General features: G+C 33.0%; 1 protein-coding gene and 1 long non-coding RNA gene across 3 annotated transcripts in view; one reads left to right on the top strand and one right to left on the bottom strand.

The window, feature by feature from the left end:
- The window catches only part of LOC145672966 (uncharacterized), a 123,639-nt gene extending 121,823 nt beyond the window's left edge, over positions 1-1,816 (top strand). The window contains exon 3 of the long non-coding RNA XR_014128707.1: positions 1,686-1,816. This is a non-coding gene — a long non-coding RNA (uncharacterized LOC145672966). The remainder of the gene's footprint in view (positions 1-1,685) is intronic.
- LOC145672965 (voltage-dependent calcium channel subunit alpha-2/delta-3-like) overlaps positions 1-22,832 on the bottom strand; it is a 166,409-nt gene that overhangs the window by 17,773 nt on the left and 125,804 nt on the right. Inside the window, exons 19-23 of one of the 2 annotated variants that reach the window (XM_081742231.1) lie at positions 22,019-22,078; positions 18,310-18,412; positions 13,378-13,479; positions 4,668-4,801; positions 1,736-1,875 (exon numbers count right to left, since the gene is read on the bottom strand). In XM_081742231.1, coding sequence (XP_081598357.1) covers positions 1,736-1,875; positions 4,668-4,801; positions 13,378-13,479; positions 18,310-18,412; positions 22,019-22,078 — 539 coding nt within the window. The remainder of the gene's footprint in view (positions 1-1,735; positions 1,876-4,667; positions 4,802-13,377; positions 13,480-18,309; positions 18,413-22,018; positions 22,079-22,832) is intronic. The other variant, XM_081742232.1, reaches the window with a different exon arrangement.

Below are 22,832 nucleotides of genomic sequence, written 5' to 3'. Positions count from 1 at the left end.
TTCATACTTTTTAATTAATTAATTAATTATATTCCAAATATAGATGGATAATTATTTACAAGGAAACTATTAACAAACTCACATCGAGACCAGTGATTGTTCTAGTAGCAAATCATTAGAAGATAAGTGTAATGGACCATTCCGTTACACTGAATGCTCAGTTTTTTGTTCAGTTTCTTTTTCTAAGTGATGCTTGGTTTTAATGTGAGTTGTAGTTTTGAATATGTTTAGTTAATTGATACTGTATAGCGAGTGAACTGCCAATTTTAGCTTTTTTTTAAAAAAAAATTAAAGTTCTGAACCAAAAAGTCTCCGATGTCTGGATTCCAAGAAGACTAAGATTCTTTCTTGAGGATATCGCTGATCTTAAATATTTATATAACATATTCCAGATTTTTAAAAAATGCATTCAGCACGACACTGACAAGAAATAAAATGGTAATATAATTGATACAATGTTTACAATTATGAAGAAATAACATCCATGATTGGAAAACAAATTAGCAGTCTAAAATAACATTGTATTTCGATTAAATAACAACTTTGTTGTTGATTGTTTGAAATATGTCATATCACAATCATAGTATCCGATACTATAATGTACTTTGTATACGCATTGTTCAGTCCGTCTCACTTGCGTTATTACTTAGAGAGGCCTCCAAAATGTCGTTGTTTATGATACTGTAGCATCCTTAGTTCTTAACACTGCATAACAAATACAGATTGTAAGTTTTCCTTTAATATTTCAAATATGTAAAAGAAAAAAAATGATGTACTGCCATTAAAAGCACACACATAACTTCATGTTAGGTTGACAAAACTGTTAATCTAGTGGTATTGCAGAGTATGTCAAACAATGTCCACCTGTCGATATTTGCATCATACGAAATTTCAGCATTTTTGGTGCATTAGTTTGAAAGTTACAAGGGCAGTTTAAGATAAATGGTTCCCCTGGGTGTATATATATCGGGTGTTCTAAAAATGGCGCCCACGAACAACAGAGCGCTATTCTTCAGGTCAAAATAAAGCGAAAATCCTATATAATGGCATACCCTCTAGGGCCTCCTTCAGCCGCTATTGGGAATCAAAAGTTTCACTATGTGGCAACGTCGTAGATTAACTTCGAATTATTAGCATTGCTCTGCGAATCTATCAAGAAGTTAGATCGATTGTTAGGTTTATAATTAGTGCTAGCGTCAACGTATATCAACTTTAACTTCCATCTGAAAAGAATCGATGGAACTATTTGATAGATTGGAAGATCTTTTCTGTGATTCTTTATCTGCAACGTCACATAGTGTAATTCACGTCCAGTCGAGAACTCAAAAGGTATTCAATTTTATATACCAACGTTTGTTACTTTGTAGCGGTATTTCTTTCACATTTTTCTTAATTAAATTTCGCCCAGATTTCTATCAAATGAGATCTTAGGATTATGTTCACATTTATATATATATTCTTTAGGTTTGATCTATGATATAATTTAAAGTCTGCTCCAAAGACGGCTTTAGGACTTTAATTTTGGATAGACCCGCTCCTTCAATTATCGATACATATACACAGTTGATTGATTAATGACAGTAGAAAATTACTTTTACAGTAGTAGTTGTTGCTTTTTGTTAAATAATTATCTACCATTAATATAAATAGTGGAAAATATATTTACTCTTTATTGTATCTTTTAGCATTTTTGCCTACCCGGCCTACCCGCTAAAACCGCCACTGGCCTACTTACGTTTGGATCCGAGGTAATGTTCCTGAATCTATGATAGAATGCAGATTGTGGGAACTGGTACCCTACGACTGCAGCAGGAGCTTCTTTATGGAAGACAGCGTAAGCAGCGGTGATCACGTAATCATCTTGCTGGTCTGGAGCTATAAACAATAATAATGATATTAATGTATAAAATAGCACATTTTACAAGAAAATAATTAAATAAACTATAATATTCCGTAACTCTTGGTCGGTGAAAGAGAAAATAATTGTACCAGACAAAGTCTTATTTTATCCCCTTCTCCTTTACTTTTCTTCATAATTTTATGTATTTACATAATAATATACTTTATATCTTTGGCCGTGTCCAAAAGTACGAAGTGCACACTTCAAGCATGCGCGCTCGAAGTCTACAAATGGAGTGCATACTAAATAGTGTACACTTCGTCAAATTAACTTTTGATTCGAACTTCGTTCCAGCGCCTCTCGTGGTGGAACATGGAACATTGATAACAAAAGAAGCTAATTATCACAATTAAGCTACATAAACCATGTAATATTTTAAGCACAAATGTTTTTATAGCATTATTAAAGAAATTATTTGGTTGCTTTCCCTATGCATACATACGGAAATTTCATTGCCTACTCAGAGAACATAATATAAATAAGTTTGTTTTTTGTGTAACATTTAAATTCCACTTATAAAGTCACTAATTTGTATGTTTATAAAGTAAATTATTATTAAGATCAGCTCACAAAAATATTAAAAATATGCTTTTTAAAATTTTATTTGGTCATTTTGACAGTATTGTTGTTCCTACCACGAGGAACTGCTATCTTAAGCACACAAGTCTACTAATGTAGTGTGTATCCTCGCCCACTACGAACTGTGCACTCGCACACTTGTGAACTTGGACCTTTTGACGCACACTAGGTGACGTCAGTTCCGGAAATAAGCGTACTTCGAATGCGCACTTGTATCTTTTGGACATGGTCTTTGTGTATTAGGTCCTAATGTACAGAAATTCGAATATACAGAAAATTAATGTTCTGCAGTTAGATGGAAAGGTTGACCTATAATAACAAATGTCAGAAGATTTAATTAAGTTAGATAGCATGATTCGTTCATCATTACCAATATTAGAGCAAAATTACATAATTTGTCACCCCTAGATTTTGGCATCGAGGACGGTCATTTGACCCTCCCCCCTCCTAGCTGTAATATCGTAAAGAAAAAGTTCTTTGAATCCATGAAAAGTATAAAATATAAAATCAATTATATGTGATATTAAGAATATCAAAATTATTTTAAAAAATCATTACAATCTTATTGAAAAAATGTTAGTTAATAAAAAGTGCTTATCATTGTTTTTATTTAACATATTCAAAATGAGTGTTCAAATTTAATTAGAATTCAATGCCGCAGTGAGTTACAGTGTCAAACAAAGCTCACTAAAAGTTTAATACAAAAATTAATTAGCAGCATTTTCAGAAGTTGCTAATGTTCAAAATACACTTAAAAATTTTGTATTTGTAAGTTAGTAAATGTCTCTTAATGGAATGTTAAATCAACAAATGAAGAAGAAGTATGGTGTGAAAAGTAGTAACATTTGTTTCATCATAATTTGTAGTATTAATTAGTAATTGTGCATTTGTTTTTCAAGAAAAAACACAAAATAATTTAATTTGTTTCGTTACTCAAGCAGCAGGTTATATATTCTATTTCTAGCCAAACCACGAAATGACCACCAATTACCTTACCCTTATGAAAACTCATTTATAATATTTCGCCTTTTGTGGATCTTAAATAGAAACCTGGACTTGGAATTCCTTGAATAATCACTTCTTCCAGACGCGAACTCAATAATTATCGTTCCACATCCAAAATCGTATAACTTCGTCAAGTTATGTACAGTTTTCCCAGGTTGATAAAAATACTTGTGATGGAACTTGATATATTTCAATAAATACTGAATTTCAATTCCGACGTCTTCTTTACTGATTTAAACTGGACTAATAAAGGGGCTTTGTGAACCCTGAGACACATAAAAATGCATATTTACTGTAAAGTGATTGAATATGACAATTATTAGCATAGGCTATATCTAGAGTCTTCTGTTCTTTCCTCAATTTCACCGCTTGAATTTACATCCTAGGAGGCCTGGCAACTTACGGAAATATTCATAATATTTAACGCTTTGCTGTATGCTTATACGCTGTGCACTTTGCAGTATATATTTTTAAAACTAATCTCTAACTTAGTCCTTAGAAATTATTGCAAAACTACGGATTTTTTATATTTGGAAACGTTAGTATATCTATCTCAAATGTTTTTTATGTTGGTATATTTTTTAAAAAAAATATAGATCATTGTTATTTCATATACATATGTATAACTGATTACAGAGTGCTTAAGATTTACGTAGTTTCATATGGTTGTTCTACTGTATGTTTTGGAATGCAGGTACACGAAGACCCAAATTCAAGACTTGCGTAGTTCAGAATATCCTTTTGCGGATCCTTCGAATTCCACAAAATTTCAATCCTTCCTTTTTCTTTAAATATTTCTTTCATTTATATTTCAGTGAAACATAAGGGCGGATGGGGGAACAAATAATCAAAACAACATCATATATTTCGTATGAGATTCAAACATTAGTGGATTCTTCTAAGTGCCAGTACATAAAATACCAAATGAACAAATCGGCATATAGAGAGATCTTAATTTGAGTTAAACAGGGACCACATATGTAACCTGTTTTCTCCTTATGAGACACTTTTGTATATTTCGTTTATATATGCTGCGTTAGTAATAACGACCTAAGATTAAAGTAAATCAATCCTAAAATATGTTCTCTTTTGTGTTCAAAATATGAGAATTCTGCATGAAACGATCTTTAACGAAGTGTAGTGTGAATTGGCTGTTATTGAAAAATAAAAAGAAATGACTTACCTTCATCAAAAGGCACAGTAAAAACAAAGCTATCAGGATCCAATTGATGATAATGGATAGCATGTTTATACCAAGACTCATCAATAGCCTTTCTTCTAAAATCACTGAAATGACTGTGTTTGGAATGAAAAATACTATGAATAATCAGTGTAGAAAACGTAAACACCAAGGAAGGAAGAAAACAAACAAATATTATATTACAAATATTACATTAAAACAAAACTTTCAAAAGTTTCGAAATTAAATACAAGTACGAGACGCATTCGAAAAGTAACTTCCGATTGGTCACTGTACGTGAAGTAGTGGAGACAGCGTTACCATCTTTGCACAGATATGCGCGGTAGATCAGTTTGCATCCAGCCGTGGTGGAATTAGTGACAGGTAAATTCCCGGGAAGATTCGTATTTTTCGGGAATATTCCCTGGGAAAATTCCCGGGAAGATTCCCATAAATGGGAATATTCCGGGAATTTATGTACAAACACAAAGAATATTGAATTCTATTACTATAGTATGATTTGAAAGGTAAATTCGTTTCTTATCACCGTATATTATTACTGTTATGTCCAGAGGATTCTTCAAAACGTATATTCTGAACGGCATTATGTTATTTTATTAATATTTTATTATATTTACAGAATATGCATAAATGTATATTTACTTACAATATGTTCTATGCAAGTAAATATGTGGAAAAATGGTATAGTAAGTCCACATACTTTTACACCGCTAAACAGTTTAAATTTATATGTAAGTGGATTTTCTAAACTTGACTCTACTATTGATATTATAAACATATTAAATTTTTATGTGTTATAAACAAATTAGGTTGGGTAACTGTCAGAAGACATATGTCTCACCATGTCTCAGAAGAAACATTTGCGCATACATATTTATGTTCACAATATTTGCAAGATACTGACCTAGTTATATAATTTAGCACGTAACATTGTAACACATGATCTTTCTTCCTACCTATTTCTCGGAATTTCATGCGTTCATTCACATGTAAGAGAAGTCTGAGCTCCTTTTCAGAAATTTGAATGAGAGCCAGGAGAGAGACCGGCGTCTATTACTAACGGTGGTTTGGGGTGTATTGATAGTACTTAATCTCTATTTCTACATAATTTCTACATTGCTTTACAAACTGGTTCCTTTTTATCGTTTTTAAATTAGTACTTTGCTACTTTTTAGTGCAAATGGAAATGGAAGTTTAAATATCATATTATTAGTTATTTAAAGTACTGTCAAAGAATTTTATTTTTTTAATCTTCAAATTATTTCAAACCTAGAAGTAAATAATAATAAATGAAAATAAAGTAATTAGACACATGGTTCTTATAATTTGGAAGATAAAGTAAGGAAATGGAAATAAATTCCTTCCCGGGGATTTATATGCCAGGGAAAAAAACCGGGAATATTCTATTTTTTTATTTTCCTTCCCACCGGGAATATTCCCACTGCCCACCACTAGGTAGAATGAAGGTTGTCTGATCACTAGTTCCACTTTTGTAGCGTCTCAAAATTGTGTGCTGCAATAGAAAACCCAGACAAAGTGCGATGTGTGAGCTGTTATACGTTTTCGTTCACGGCAAAAACCGTATTCGACAGCAGCTATTTGTCGGGAGCTTTGTGCTGTGTATGGACCAAGTATCGTGAGTGAAGGAGTTGTTCGTGAATGGATTCGTTCATTTTAAAAGTAGACGAACGAACATTCACGACGAAGACAGGAGCAGGCCTGTATCCACGGGGGATCTAGGGGACGGGGCCCACTAAATTTTTACTGCCCCCCTAAAATTTTAACGATAGGCTTGCAAATAACTATAATATGGTGATAAACTATAATATGGTTGGATCCGGTCCCGCTAACTTCTACCGCCCCCCCCTACATTTTTGGGCTGGCTACCGGACTGGGGAGGAGTGGCAGGCCATCAGTGGTCACTGGTGAACTCGTTCAGAAAATTCATGGAAAAGTTCGTTTCACAATCTCGAGCTTTTCGATGAATTTCCACAAATTTCCAGTATCTCTTCATGCATATGAAGAAGTGCCTTGGACCTCAGCACTTTAGTAATGATGAGGAGCTGCAAGATGCGGTCACAGGATGGCTCAAGGAAACAGACAGGAGATTTTTATGCTGATGGAATTTCTAAGCTAGTGCAGAGATATGATAAATGCTTGAATGTTTATGAGAAACAATGTTGAAAAATAGAGAGAAGAAGTAGTTTCCAGATGTATATAATAAATTCTTCTTATTTACTTCAGTGTTTCATTCTTAACCAATCGAAGGTTACTTTCCGAACGGCCCTCGTAAATATCGGATTATCAAATAATAACTTTACTTAGGTAAGAAACTCTTGAACTGGAATATCAAAGAAATACATTTTAAAAGAAAATGTGGTAATAGACAAGTTATTAAACGAAAATCAAACAGAATAGCAATTAAATTATTAGAAAACAGCATTAAGAAAGATAGATACAGAAATGACATTTACTATGTCGATACACCACATTTAAAATATTACATGCAAAATACTATTTACAATCTATATTTACAACCTTTCGCTGTTATGAAATCCATGATTTAAGGGGGGGGGGGATCTCAACAATCGCAGATATTCTTCAATTTATTATAATTATATAGAAAAGGTAAAAGTCCTTCAAATTTCTCATATAACATTCGTTTTGTTAATTTGGTTCACTTATAAAACAACTGACCCTAATGTCCTATTCCTTTTCAGATTTTTATAAACCATGATCTAATTTTACATCTTGATTGAGGGGTATCTAAAGATTGAAACAGTAGAAAATTAAGACAATGAAGGTATTATTAATATTATTTTCTAAAAAAATAGTCTCCATTGGTGGTAAATAACAAATATTGCAATAACTTACGAAGTTTGTCCACCACATTCTGAAGATTAAGATCCATAATATCGTGATAGAGTACGCTACTGTATATATGTTATATTTTCATAATATAAACTCGAGAACTCAAGAACTGACGATTGCTATATAAATTCAAGATGAAACCGAACTTGTCCTGAGAAAAATTCTAAGAATAAATGTAAGTTTACAAATACTTAAGTCTCTTAGAGTCAAGTAACTTAATTACAAAGACACATAAATACACACACTGTTAATGTTCACTAAATTATTCAACATATTATTTTTTCGACATATTTTAAAATTTAAGAGTGCCTCCTTTCACCAATGTTATTCAATATCTGTTTAAAAGAAACATTGAAAAAAAAAAAAAAAAGACTGACTAAAGAAGATAGTGTTTTGGTAAGAGATAGAAAGCTTAAATGTATTCACTCTTTAGATGATAAACCTTATCTTTGTGAAATCTGAAATTCGAAAGTTATCGTGATGTTAAAATAAAATCCGAGTAAAATTTATGAACAATATTAGTTGGAAATAACTGTTAAAAGAAAGAAAGTCATGCAGCTTAAAAAAAGAAAAAAGAAAGAAAGGAAGAAAAGAAAAGAAAACAAATAAATTAGGAAAACCAAAAATGGATCAAAAGATTGCGATCTTGGCCAATAATTAGTTTCTGAATCAGGGGCCACAAAATATTTGAACGTCCCTACATCGAGTTTTAGTATTTTAGCAGATTGTTCTGAGTTAAGTCATAGTTTGGGTTTGGCTACACTATATGTAGTTCTCCAGATATAAAGCCTACAAGATTTTTTTTTAATATATTGGATCTTTTGGGCAATTGGATCAGGGGCTACAAATTTTTTGAACAACCCCTAAATCGAGTTTTTGTATTTTCTACGAAATAAGCACATCATACTAAGTTAAGTGATAGTTTGGGTTTGGCTACACTATATGTAATTCCCCAGATATGAGGCCTACAAAAATTTTTTTGTTGAAATATATTAGATTTTTTGATCCAAAAAGAAACTGCGGCAACTGTAGAAAATGGAAGAGAAAATGAATGAATGGGTGATCTGTTTTCTGTAGTATTATTAGTGAAAATCTGAATTATGAACAGATATAAAAGAGAAACATGAATGAAGTAGAAAGCCTGTACAACAAAGAAAGAAGTAAAGAAAAAAACATTACGTTGGTCGTTTCATAAAACGTTACAAAGAAGACTCATCATGCTTCATGTGAAAAATATTGTAGGATTATAGGTTTTCAACTGTACATAAGGAGAAAAACGGACAAAATTAGCTTCGAAAGAAAAGCCAACAAACGGGGAAAATAGTACATGCGAAAATAAAATATGGATAATAATTGTTAAAGAAGTGATTAGAATCAGTGATCGAAGTGAGACGGTATGCGGTGGTATGCCATACCGAATCTGATTTTTCAGTAATGAGGACATATCGTCTCTGGTTTTACAGTGATTAAGACAATAATTTAAATAGCCGGTATGTTGAGTCGAAATCATAGTAAAACATACCGCCTCTGCTTTTTTTTTTTTTCCAATTCGAATACTAGTTAGGATGATGTTTATCAAGAAATTGATTCTGAGGATGTCATGAAAGAAATGATGGGAGAAACACAAAGGAAGGAAAGAAAGAAGCTTGAGATTGATAGAAAGTTGATAAAACAAAAGGGTTAGGTCAGTATCACAATGAATGAAAACACCTCACTTAGCAGCATAAGAAATGAGGCATTGTATGGCAAAGTGGTGTAAGTCAGTTTTGAGCCATTGTGAGGTACTGAGACTTTTATTATATTCGATACAGAAAAAGCGGACAAAATCGGTTCTTTGTGCTGCCATCTTCTGGCCTATGACCTGGTCTTTCATATCTGAGGTACGCAACTTTGCCATCCAACAGTTTATGGTTTCAAGTTCACGGAAATGACTTAATCTTATTATTATTATTATTATTATTATTATTATTATTATTATTATTATTATTATTATTATTATTATTATTATTATTATTATTATTTAACGAGTTACGCCACTTTGCCATCTAACGCCCCAAACGTTAGTGATAGTAGAACATATATGATATCGACAATGTTAATACATAATTTTACAGCCCAATATTTTACTATACTACAGATCTAAAATCAGCGTTTCTTCAAAATTGTCCAGTAAGTAGAACTCACTAAAGTATAAGAAAAAGCAATAGGCTTTGAGGCGTGTTACTCAGAAACAAGGATTTTTTTTAGGCAATTCTATTCTACAAATATGAAGATTATCTACTTATTCTTAACACATATAGTGGTTATTAATTTAAAAAATGTTTCTCAAACTTTTCAGATGGGAACTACTTTTATTAATCAGAACATTCTACAGACCATTCTACTCTTATCCTCTTCGGAAGCAACTTTATCATTTTGTAAAATTTTTTTTGAAAAAACGTTTCCAGCTTACTTATACGTATTAAGTAAGCTTTCCTTTATTTTATATTGGTGTTAATGGAAGAAAATATACAGGGTGTAAAGAAAAGTCATTACAAACTTCGGGAAATGATTCCTGAGATCAAAACAAGGTAAAAAGTCCTCTTGCAGTTTTTCGATTTCAGCTTCGGTTTCGAGACACAGGATTGCCAACTTGGAATCCAAAATCGACTCCTCACAATTCGAACTGAACATAAACATGTGGACAAACTTCGGAAGTGATTCCTGAGATCAAAACAAGGTAAAAAAAAGTCCTCTTGCAGTTTCTCGATTTCAGCTTCGTTTGCGAGATACAGAGTGTCCAACTTGGACTCCAAAAAGCAATTCCGTTCAATAGAATACACGGAATACTTCACCATAAATCAGAAGCGAAACATTAGCAGAAAAATTCCTTGTCAGAAGGTAATGTTTAGCCACACGCTGGGAATAGTGATACCATCAGGTTGTCAATGCCATCCTGGTATATCGAGTTTGGTTTTCATATTGTACTGCCACATTATTAAGTATCTAAGTATTCGCTAATAAGTGTATGCAATATATGAAGCAGAGAACAGAATCATTGTTATCCTTTTTTACAGTACAGTCACTTTTGGAGTCGATTTTGAATTCCAAGTTGGCAACCCTGTATCTCGAAACTGAAGTTGAATTCGAGAAACTGCAAGAGAACTTTTTCTCTTGTTTTGATCTCAGGAATCATCTCCCGAAGTTTGTCCACATATTTGTGTCAGTTTGAATTGTCAGGAGTCGATTTTGGATTCCAAACCTGTATCTCGAAACCGAAGCTGAAATCGAGAAACTGCAACAAGATTTTTTCTCTTGCTTTGATCTCAGAAATCACCTCCCGAAGTTTGTAACGACCTTTACTTTACACACTGTATATGAGCAATTTTTAAACAATTGAAGTCGATCAACAGTATTCTATACTAACATATCTACAGAATTTACTAGAATTCAAGCAATATTGCTTTATTAAATTGTAGTGTATTATTTATATAATCTGTTTGAGATTCTCAGCTATAAAGTGTTATACACATTTCACTTGAATCTCGTTTCTATTGTCTTTATTTTGGACCAATGTTCAATCTAAGAGGATTAAAAGTGGATATATCTCTAGAACCACTTGTGTTCCCATGACCATAGTTTGAGAAACGCTGCTCTAAACAATAATTTATTAGCATTAAAATAGCACATAGTACCAATTAATTGGTTTTCACTCACAAATACCTTAGAGAGAGAAAAAAAAATAAAAATGAAAAATAATTTTGCAATGTACGAGGAAAAATCAATAAGTAATATAAAATGCATTTTTAATAATGCTGAATCAACACGAACAGTCATTACCATTCATCACCGTTGCTGCTTATGTGCCATGTAGTTACAAATAAAAAAAAAGTATAAAATAGCCTACATTGTAATTGATAGTCAGTTTTCAAATTAGTAAACTTACTTTCAGATGGCACCAACTACTTGAACAGGAAGATGCTTTCTAATTATTACTTGCAGAATTTGAGAATGTGTTATAGTGAAGATATTTACTGTAAAATGTTTGTAGAATATCAAGACAGTTGTTTGCTATTTTTAAAAATGTATGTAAGCGGTATAAAGTATTTAGAGAGTCACACAAGAGGTTGAATGTGACTCTGAAAGTCCAATCAAAGAAACATCTGAAACATTTCAAGGGTAAATCAAATTGTTCAGTAGAAACAATGCATAACATCGAATGAATTTTTTTATATAACTTCATATGACAGTTTACGATTGGCTACTCTACTGTAAAAGATGTGTACCAGAGACCGCTGGACTCTAAAAGAACTGACTGAAATATGTTTACAAAGATTGTTATCAATGTTACTGAAAGAGATATTTCTAAAGCTTAGTATCACGACAGACGAAACATAAATATATTATTGACTTTCTTAGATTTGACGTTCAACATGCTGTGACAAGAAACTCTGCATGATCTATACTATATACATTCCTCTTAGGTCGTGTTATAGAACTTGTAGGTCGCTGGAATAATGTATCGAAGTAGAAATGATTACGTTAGTAAATAGTATATCTTTATACTTCAAGAATAAAATTTGCATACCTTTATATTTGAGGAAGGGCTGTGAAGAATATGGGATGAAAATAAATTATAGCAAGACAAAAGCCATGGTAATTGGAACGAAGGAGTTGGTGTCAAATATAAAAGTAAAAGGGGACAAAATAGAACAGATGATTAGTTTTCGATACCTGGGTAGTATTACTAGTAATAATATGAAATGTGAACGTGAAATAAAAGCAAGAATAGAAATGGCGAAAGAAGCCTTTAGGATGAAGAAAGTACTATTTTGTGGAACCTTGAATAAAGGGTTGAGAAAAAGACACATAAAATACTTCATGTGAAGTACAGCTATTGTACTGTATGGGTCAGAAACATGGACATTACGCAAAAATGGTGAGAAACAACTGGAAGGCTTCGAAATGTGGATATGGAGAAGAATGGAGCGAATTATGGGTCGAGCGGAAAACGAATGAGAGTATGTTAAAAATGATAGGGGAAAAAGAACAATTTTAGATATTATGAAGAAGAGGAATAAAAACTGGTTGGGACATTGGCTAAGAAGGAACTATATTATGAAGGACGAGCTAGAGGGTACGGAGGCAGGAAAGAGAGGGAGGGGGCGAAGGAGGCTACAATTACTGGACGATATCGAAACAGAAAAATCGTACGTGAAGACGAAGATGTTAACAGAAGACCATGGAACATGGAAGCTTGTTGTTTGCAGCAAGTGACCTGTCAATAATGGCAGAATATCTATGATTATGATGATGATGATGATGATGATGATATTTCTAGAATAAGTAGCTTCGATGCTATACTCGTATGTACATTATTTATTGACTTATCCTCGTATGAAATGTTACTGTTATAAAAAAAAAAAAAGAAATTATTAGGAAAAGCGTGATGTTGTATTGTTACATTATAGCAGTTCTATTCTATGTTCATAGCAGAAAGTAGATTATTCTTAAACATTTTGAGAATAAAATATTGTGCAAGTAAGCATAGACATAAGGGGAACGGATATTGTTCACTTTAAGCTATAAGGAAAAATTAGTTATCTAGTAAATAATGGTACTATTATTATCTAATAAATCTAATCTTGCTCATAAAAGAAAATAGATTACTCAACACTATTGTAGAACTTACAATCACATCCCTAGGCAGAACAGTATAAAAATTGGGAAAGAGATAGAACAAATAAAAATAATTCAGTATGAATCGCATAATTCAATATATAAACTAAACAGGACAATATTTTGATTTTATTTACTTTATAAGAAATATTGTAACACTTACGGCGCACTCAGATTTCTTTCTCCAGTAGTATCAGCCCATCGTGTTAACCCACTATGAGTTGCTACGAACTTAATGGTTACATTGAAAATACCCGGAAGATCTCTATAAGTAAAAATAAATAAATAAAATAAATAAAGAGAAATATTACATTCACTTTCACCGTACGACGTGTAAAACGAATTTTACTTTACTTATAACAAACATTTCTATATTTTAATCACACTGGAAAATGTATTCAGTAGTTAATGATAAACAAAAATATTTTAAATGATTCTTCTACTAAAGTCGAAAATACTTTGAACACTAACATTTTTACAAACTAAACTGTAAAGCGTCTTTGTGAATTCAAGAGGTAATAGAACAGGAGCGGCTTGTCTTTAAGTGCTGCAGAGCTGCAGAACTGCCAGCTATTTTAGTGGAATAAATATATTTTCAGTTGAGTTGAATTGTTTAATTTAATCAAGGTAATAACATGTATTAATGATATTTGATCTAACAGTGGCGTGAAGTTGTGCTGCTTGATATGCTACATAGCGTAGAATTACTGGAGACAGCTTCTGAAGCTTAATAAATATTGCAAGAGCTGTGCACGGATTGCCCTATGCTTTAGCATTGAGACCAAAATATTCACCAGCCGCACCGTATTACGTTTTCCTTGTTTCTTGGATAGGATTTACTAGAGCTGCACTTCCAGCAGCTCAGAACTCACGAATACTTCCGAAAGAGCCGAAGACACACGACGTGATGTACATGAGGCGCCGTTCTCTTGTTTTTGATAAAGTCAGTGGTGCACTTTAAAAATAATAGTATTCCATGTTCGACTTTGTGCAAATTTTCTGAACAAACACAATTTGTGTGACAATTGTAAGGAAACCATAAACTTTTTGGAAATTCTTCTAATTACCCCAATGACAATAACTGAAGCAGAACGTTACTTCTCCAATTTAAAAATAATTAAAACATTTTTGAGAAGCACAATATACCAGGAAAGGCTCAATGCTTTGGCTGCTGTATCAATCGAGCGTGATCTCATATCCACCATAACGAACTTTAATGATAGACGCGTCGAATGGACTTGATTTACAAACGATAAAATAAGATATCTATAATGCAGTAGTATTAATAAAATTTCGGTCTGTAGACATTACATGAATCATTTTTTTTTTTTATGGCAGACCTATCTGAAAACAATATGTTTCTTACGATATTCCATTTATAAAGTTTGTTAGACGCAACAGTGGCGTTTCTAGGGGAGAGCTATCGGGCTCAATCTCCCCCGAAATTCATTAAAACTTGTAGGCATCCAAAAGGAAAAATTAAGTGCTTGTTCATATGCTGTGTATAGCTCCTCCCGAAACAAAATCCTAAATACGCCACTGACTCCCAATAATCAAAACAACAGTGTTTTGGTTGCATGATACAGTAAAGTTGTATACGATAATTGCCATTTATAACGATTAGAGTGCTAAAAAAATATGCTGGTTGGTGTACATTTTATAATTGCAAACGGGAAATTTAATATACAAAAAAAAAAAAAACTGTACAGAACTACCTTAGATTGTGGTAACGAGCCGCTACTGTAATAGAATAATACGAGGGGTGATCACAAAGTAAAGTTACAAAGTCTGCCGTGAAACACGTATATATTATTTCATACTATCAGTACAGCCAACAGATAGTACAGTACATGCATTAGGTTATTTTTCGTCAGTTTCCATATCGGTTGAGGCTCTTGTCGTATCATGGGATGAGTTTGAAGATTCCTTCCTCGTAAAAATCCTGCCCTTGTGTGAAGCGACAGCCTCCTAGGTGCTTCTGAACGACATTCCCAATTCTGACATCAGATGTCGTAACGTGATCCTCCTGCTGCCCTGATAAGCTCCTCCACGCGAGATGTGTTCAAATCTGTTGATGCCGTGCTGGGCCAGTCACTGTACTCCTCGTCGGTGACGTTTTCTCTCTACCAGTCGCAAACTTTCGACACCATTTTGCGACATGCTGACGAGACATTACAATCTCTCCGTAAACCTCTTATCAGCTGCCGGCAAATTTCCGCCGCAATTACACGTTTCGGCCACAGAAATCGAATAACTGAGTAGTCTTTTTTGAAAGACCAGTTTTCCAAACGAGTTGCCATTTGTGTTTACCCATAACTAGCGCCGTAGCTAGCGAGTGGCTGAAACTCTGCACAGTTGCCAACTCCCTGTATTAAAATTACCGCACACTCCTCATTCCTCTATAACAGACGAAACTCTGGAAATATCGCCCTTGTAACCTTAGTTTCTGATCATTCCTCGTATAAACAAGGAGGATAGATAACAAATATTGGAATGGAAAATAAGTATAGACATCTGAAATTAATTATCTCCGAATCATTCTGTAATCTTGTTTGAAGAAATTTTGCATACGGTAAGAGTATTATATCACAAAATAAAGAAATAGCAAACAGCGATTTTCAAAAAGAATACGTTTCAATGTATTTAGCATATAAATATGATTTTACTAGCTCTTTTTCCCTCCCTTTACTAAGTTTCTTAAATATATTTTTTCCCACCAGAAGGTGCTGATTATTTCAGTCAGTGAAAATATTTGAGTGTTCAGTAACTTAAGAGCCTGACATATTAAAAATAATACAAAAATTTACCATTTTTCTTTTACTTGTTTTTCATAAGTGAAAGGAGATAATGAAATGCAACTTGCCATAATTATAGATAATGTTATTCTACAACAGAAAATATAAACCTGAAGAATTTTCAGTGTTGCCATCCATAGAAATTACAGTGTTGCTAGAATAACATTTCCCCCAAAATTTAAGTTAAGGCAGCGATTAGAGGAAAGAACTCAACTGCACTTGATTACGTATCACGTTGTCTTGGAATTCTATTGCTTTTTAAGTAATAGTTGTATTTATTTTGCAATAAACAAAATAGTTTTAACATATGCATACTTATTAAAATTAAATAATAATGTTATTTAAAAAGTAGTTCACAGGATTAGTTTTCACAGTACATTATATAAATGAGAAAGATAAATGTCAAAATGAACATGGAATAATAGTATACATTGACAAGACTGAAATCTTCTTCAGTTATGATGTCTTTTTTAGAAATTAGCTGAACCTGCGTTCTCTACACAGCGCATCATTCACTTATGAGCATGAATCTCATTGTCATTCCTCACAACATCTGTACATATCCCTTACAAATACAAGTGAAGGACGTCTTGATAAAAATCTTCATGAGGTATCATAAAGGGGAGATTTTTTCGATTATTTTTTTCAATATTTCGCACCGTTTGCAATGAGCCTACTTCCGGTTGGAGTTTCTAATTCGTGCATAATCAGTGTTTTGTTTCTTCTTGCATGCAGTGTGTGATAACCAAATGCATTAAACACACAATTAATTATAATGCCAGTGATATATGGTGTTCATTAGGCAAAACACTCCAAGCAATAAAGATTCCTCTTAGACTAGAAAATGGTCCTTCATTTGGCCATGAAACAAAGCCGGAGAGATATAACTAACTCTGTATACAAATGAGTGGTGTTGGAATGTATAACTCGTAGGATATTATGCTTTATTTTTTAAAATTTCAGTGTACCCCTAAAAAACGTAATGAACAAATACCGGCCACTTTTTAAAATACTCAATTGGAACTGAACAATCTACACAAAATTTGCAATCGGTCAGTGAAAACGCCATCTTTCCATAACTTGTGGTTTAGCGTGGTATCATTGCGAAAGAATTGGTCACAATCATATAAACTTTTTTTTTTACCACAAAAACACAAATCAAGCATTTTGATATATAAATTATTTAATATTTACGTCACTGCATTCGCATGTATGCTGCGCTTGCGGCAGTTGTTACTATTTTATATTATAACCAGTGCATAAACTGAGCTAAGCAAAATGCAAAATATTACTTTATTTTTTAAAAAGAGTATAAAAATATTAATACCTAATATGAACTTCAGCTTCATTTTTCAAATCGAATCTTAATCGCTATTCCTATTATTTACCTTTATATTCGTTGCTGGATAATGATTCAATTATGATGAGCATATTTCGTTTTTCTTGATTTTTTTAAATGTCCTTCGGATCTATCTATCTATCTATATGAAAGTAACCACGTTTGTGACTTAATAACTCTTGAACCACCCAACCAATCTCAATCAAATTTTCAACATAGATGAGATTCGGACCTGTGTTTTTTTTTTTTTTTTTTTCATTTCACTTTGATGGTGCAACTTGGAGAAGGGGAGGGGGAAGATGATATAAAAATGATAGAAAATGACCGATATTAATGTCAAATCTATAGTTTTCGCGGTCGCAGAGATGAACAGCGACACTTCCGATGCCGTTTCAATTCAAATTCAGCCCTGTAACTTGGGGGAGGGGGAAGATATATATATATATATATATATATATATATATATATATATATATATATATATAAATGATCGAAAATGATCTAAATTAGTGTTGAATTAATAGTTTTCGGAGTCGTTGAGATGAACAGCAACACTTCCGATGCCGTTTAAATCCAAATTTATCCCTCCTAAGGGGAGATGGTAACATGCAAAAATAACTGAACAACACCGACATTAATGTCGAATTCATAGTTTTTGGAGTTCCTAAGTTGTTTGGTGACAGTTTTGGTGCCCTCTATGTCCAAAATGAAAAGTATTCTCCCCGTGCGAATAGCGAGCATTCTCTAAAACTTTAACTTATTTATTGATTGATTGTTACAGAAAGTTGATAGATCTAGTTTTAATATGTGGCTATATGCAATGCATAAATTTAGGTACGGTTTCTTTTAATTGTCTTAGAGGTGATCTAGTAAAGAAACAATAAATATAAAGAAATTCACTAGAAAGAAAGGAAATTGATTATGTATATAATATAAAAGAGAACTAAACTAATACTCGTACTCTATTTCTTCATCATCATTATCATCAGTTGATTCTTCATCGGAGAAAAATTGCTCTGTTATTTCAGCATCTTGAAGTAATAACTGTACCAATTTCTTGTCACCTGAAATTAAAATTAATTTCATTTAATTATTTTTAAATGACATGCTATTTTTTCAAACTGAGTTATATATTGTCTTTTTTATATATATCTTCTTTCATATATATATATATATTGTATTTCCAAACAATACCGACAACGTTTGGGAGGTGATTCCAGATACCAAGATAAGACAAAAAGTATAGGCCAACCTGGGTGCACAAATGCTTCCTTTCGGAGTTATAGGCTGCCGAAAACATGAAAATATGAACTTTTAAAGTCCATAATTCCAAAACTATGGGACCTACCATAGTCGCGTCAAGATTTCACGTAGGGACTAATATCTACGCTATCCAAAAATACATGTATCAGAATCTTAAGGTACGCATGCAATAATTTTATAGAGCGAGTTTGGCTACGGACATTTAATTTGAAGTACTCACCAACTACCTCTATAAAAATTGTTACAGAAGTACCGCAGGATTCTGAAACATGGGTATTTGGATAGGGCACATACTAGTTCCTAAGTGAAGTCTTGACCCGAATACGGTAAGTCCCATAGTATTGGAGCTATGGACCTTTAAACTTCATTTTTTCATGTTTTCGGCAGCCTATAACTCCGATAAAAAGCATTTGTGCATCCAAATTGGTCAATATTTTTTGTCTTATCTTGGTGTCAGGAATCACCTCCTAAATGTTGTCGGTGTTCTTTTGAAACATCTTATATATATAATACATAATCTTTGTGAATTAGTAAAACTGTAATTCGTGCATGCTTAAACTGCAAAACTTTCCTTTATCTCCCACACTCATTACGATTCCAAATGTAGAAAGATAGGTAAAGTATCTCAAATAGTGCCGCCACGGTAAGTGGCCAAATATAAAACTACATAGACAAACGTACTCACGCATCGAAATCAACAGCAGTTAAAAGAAATCCCTAAAAACAAAATTGCCTAGTCGAATCTACGTCGACTTTATAGTATGATGACGTATTAACGCATGGAAATTCATGCATATCACAAAATATTTGAAAATTACATAAAAGGCTTTTCATTTCCTACGAAGAGAAAAATCGTATAATACAACGTAGTATTGTTTCTTAATTACAGTAAGAATATAATTAGAGAAATGCTCTCTTTGGGATTGGAGAATGGAGAATTAAATTTTTAGAAGTTTTTAGCAAAAATTTACTTATTAGATAATGTGAATACAGTATTATGGAATTTCAAGGAAAAAATCGAAGTTGATTAAAATATATTTTGAGTAAGTGTATTATATTGTACTAATCGTTCTATATTATGCAATTTTGGTTATATATTAAGTATGATATATGCTAATTATATTATAATTGCAATCAGCATTGACAAATAATTCCATTTCTTAAAGAAATACGAAAGTTTATCGCCACAGAAATAAAAATCCTCTATTGCATCTTATCTTGTAAAAGAACCTCTGAATTCTTATTACCTACCCTTTATAATATTTTCACACCTTTTGTACGTCTACCCAAAGCTAATTTCTTTCAGACTTCCTGACTAAGATTTTATGCACCCAGCGCATATTCTCCAACGTAAGCCACATGGTTTGCTCTCCTGGAATATCTCGATTTTATGATTTGTGTGATATCCGATAACCTGTTGCTATTGTGAATATCTATTTGCAGGTTTAACATCCTAAATTTATCTGTTCATGCTTTCTTTTTTGTGTTAAATATTTTTCCAAAACTTTACCAGAAATCCTCAATCTCTTTTTTTTTTTTTTTTTTTTAACGCACACCAGAGCGACAAACTTTCATACTCATATAATAGGGAAGGCAAAATAAACCTTTCATTTAATTTTAATTTTGATTCTTCTATGTTAATCACGATGATAAAATATTTCCTAATATTTTTTTACACGATAAATTAAGAATAATGCATAAATAATAATGTTTATTTCAACACCTAGTTGACTTAACGATATATACGAGATGTGATCAAAAAATACGGTAAATAATTTTATTAGAAACAAAGTAATAAGCTTACACGAAATTTGATTTTATCTCCTTCAAAGTAGCAATGCACTTATCTCAATGTTGAATCAATGACTGGAAGCATTTCTAGAAGGCTTCTTTTGGAAGGGCGTTTAGCTGCTCTCAAAACGTTTTCCTTTAAGCATGGTTTTAAGTTTTGGGAAGAGCCAGAAGTCACTTGGTGCTAAATTTGGTGAGTAAGGCGGATAGGAACAATTTTTCCGGCCAAAAACTCGCGAATGGGAACAAATTTTGCACTTACTCGTATAATTTGCAAATTATCAATTAAAAAGCTTTGCACATATCCGTACGAGGTACTGCGTTCCCGTTTGAACGAACAATTTTTGCCATTTTTTGTATTTTTTCTTCTGATTTTGAGGTTAATGGACTCCCGAACGTTTCTCATCTTCTACCGACTCATTTCTACTTTTAAATCGTTCATATCACAGTCTTCAGAGTTATAGCATTATCGCCATACAGTAATTTCAATATTTCATAAGTTTCTCTGGCACTTCTTTGCAATTGAAACAGAACTTAATGTTCACGTGTTGTTTGAAATTCATGATGCGTGACAGACACGCTAAACACAACCTCACTCTAGCGGCTCTGGGCGCTAAGTGACAAGTCAGGACGTGTTTTAACTTGATGCTGCCTGTCTCAACGGATCTGGCTATCGAACAAATTATTTCAAATGTTTGTAGCGTCAGAAATTGCTGCTAAAAAATTCATTCACCGTATTTTAATCACTCCACATATATAGGGTATCAGTGGATTCCTGCACCATAAGAAAAATAGTAAAGCCTTTTTTTCCGTTCTTTTGTTGTAGAGAATAATGCTGTTACAGGACGAATGTGTGAAAATAATACTGTTGTAAAGGAGTGAAGGTTCTTCACACCAACATGCCAGTGAGTTCAATCTACGCCATCCAGAACAACAACCAGCATCCCACAACACCGTGATACGATTGCTAGAGAAATTCAAAGGTACAAGTTCTGTTGCGGATTTGCTGAGATTATGTCTTGTGTGTGCTCAACAATTTGCGATTCCGCCCACACGCAAGTGTGTAGAACACAAAGAAGAACACTTTGGGCAAATACTGTGCTTTTGCCTATTTTGTAAGACTTTTGGGACACGCTGTACAGTAGAAACATATAATTTCACTGTATAAATACATAAATAAACAAATATATAAGGAAATAATATCACTTTTAAGTTTACCTTTCTGTCTGATGAAATATTTAGCGAAAGATTTCTTTTTTATTTGTAAAATGAAATGAAATGAAATCTTTGAGGTTAAAGTCTCACGATAATGCCCTTTGGGCTAAGGGAGACGATGATTAAAAAAAGAAATGATTATGGAAGAATTTGTAGAATAAGAAAGTGGGAGGAAACGGGAGTACCCCGAGAAAACCCACGGACACGTTGTTGTCCGCCAGAAACTTACGTTTCCAGGGAACGAACTAGAGACCCCACGCACCAGGGGGAGGTAAGCACTTTATCACTGAGCCACCGTGCCCCCCAATATTATTTATTTGTGCATTATGTATGTGTGATATGTTTGTGATTTGTATGTATTTATATATTCTTTGTGCTATATAACACTATACAATACTTACAAACGTATGCGTTGTTGTCAATCTCAATCTCAACTCCAACTCTATCTTCACAGGACAAAGCTAAAAAAAATGAGAGAAAAAGCGTATAATGATAATGCTTGTCCTAAACATTTTACAAAATGCCTGTAGTTCTGTTAGCATAAATGAATGTTTCAAACGTTCCACTCAGTAATGCGAAATGACTAATGAACCTTCTAAGCCTCAAATGAAGATTTTGCTAAATACTAATCGATATTATTTTCACAAGTCCCAGTATAAAAATACCACATTTTAAATACAATTTGGACTAACAATAGTTGTAGTTTAAGATGACTAAATTTAGAAAATAAGAAAACATGACGCTTAGCAAACTGATATAATTTGGCAATCCACCTAGGTACAGTCATTGTCATGTCTTTATTCATGCGAGTGAAGGCCTTCCAACCAAGTCTCTAAGAAACCCTCCCTATTGATCATGTTCTTTATGTGACTCAACTACCTCAGATTGCTTAATATAATTACTTAGAGGCCTTGCAACCAAGCTTCTAAGAAACTCTCCCTAATGGACATGCTCTTTACGTGACCAAACTTTCTCACATGGGTCAATATAATTACTTAGAGGCCTTCCAACCAAGTCTCTAAGAAATCCTCCCTATTGATCATGTTTTTTACGTGACTCAACTACCTTAGATAGCTTAATATAATTACTTAGAGGCCTTCCAACCAACTCTCTAAGAATCCCTCCCTACTGCCCATCTGTGACCCAACTATCTCAAGCGGCTCAATATAATTATTTAGAGGGCTTCCAGCTAACAGTCTAAGAAACCCTCCCTAT

The sequence above is a fragment of the Thermobia domestica genome, chromosome 16 (genome assembly GCF_964235325.1).
Source record: "Thermobia domestica chromosome 16, izTheDome1.hap1.1, whole genome shotgun sequence".
Classification (NCBI taxonomy): domain Eukaryota; kingdom Metazoa; phylum Arthropoda; class Insecta; order Zygentoma; family Lepismatidae; genus Thermobia; species Thermobia domestica.
The sequence above is the reverse complement of the archived record's forward strand: the minus strand, read 5'-3'. Positions and strand labels throughout refer to the sequence as shown.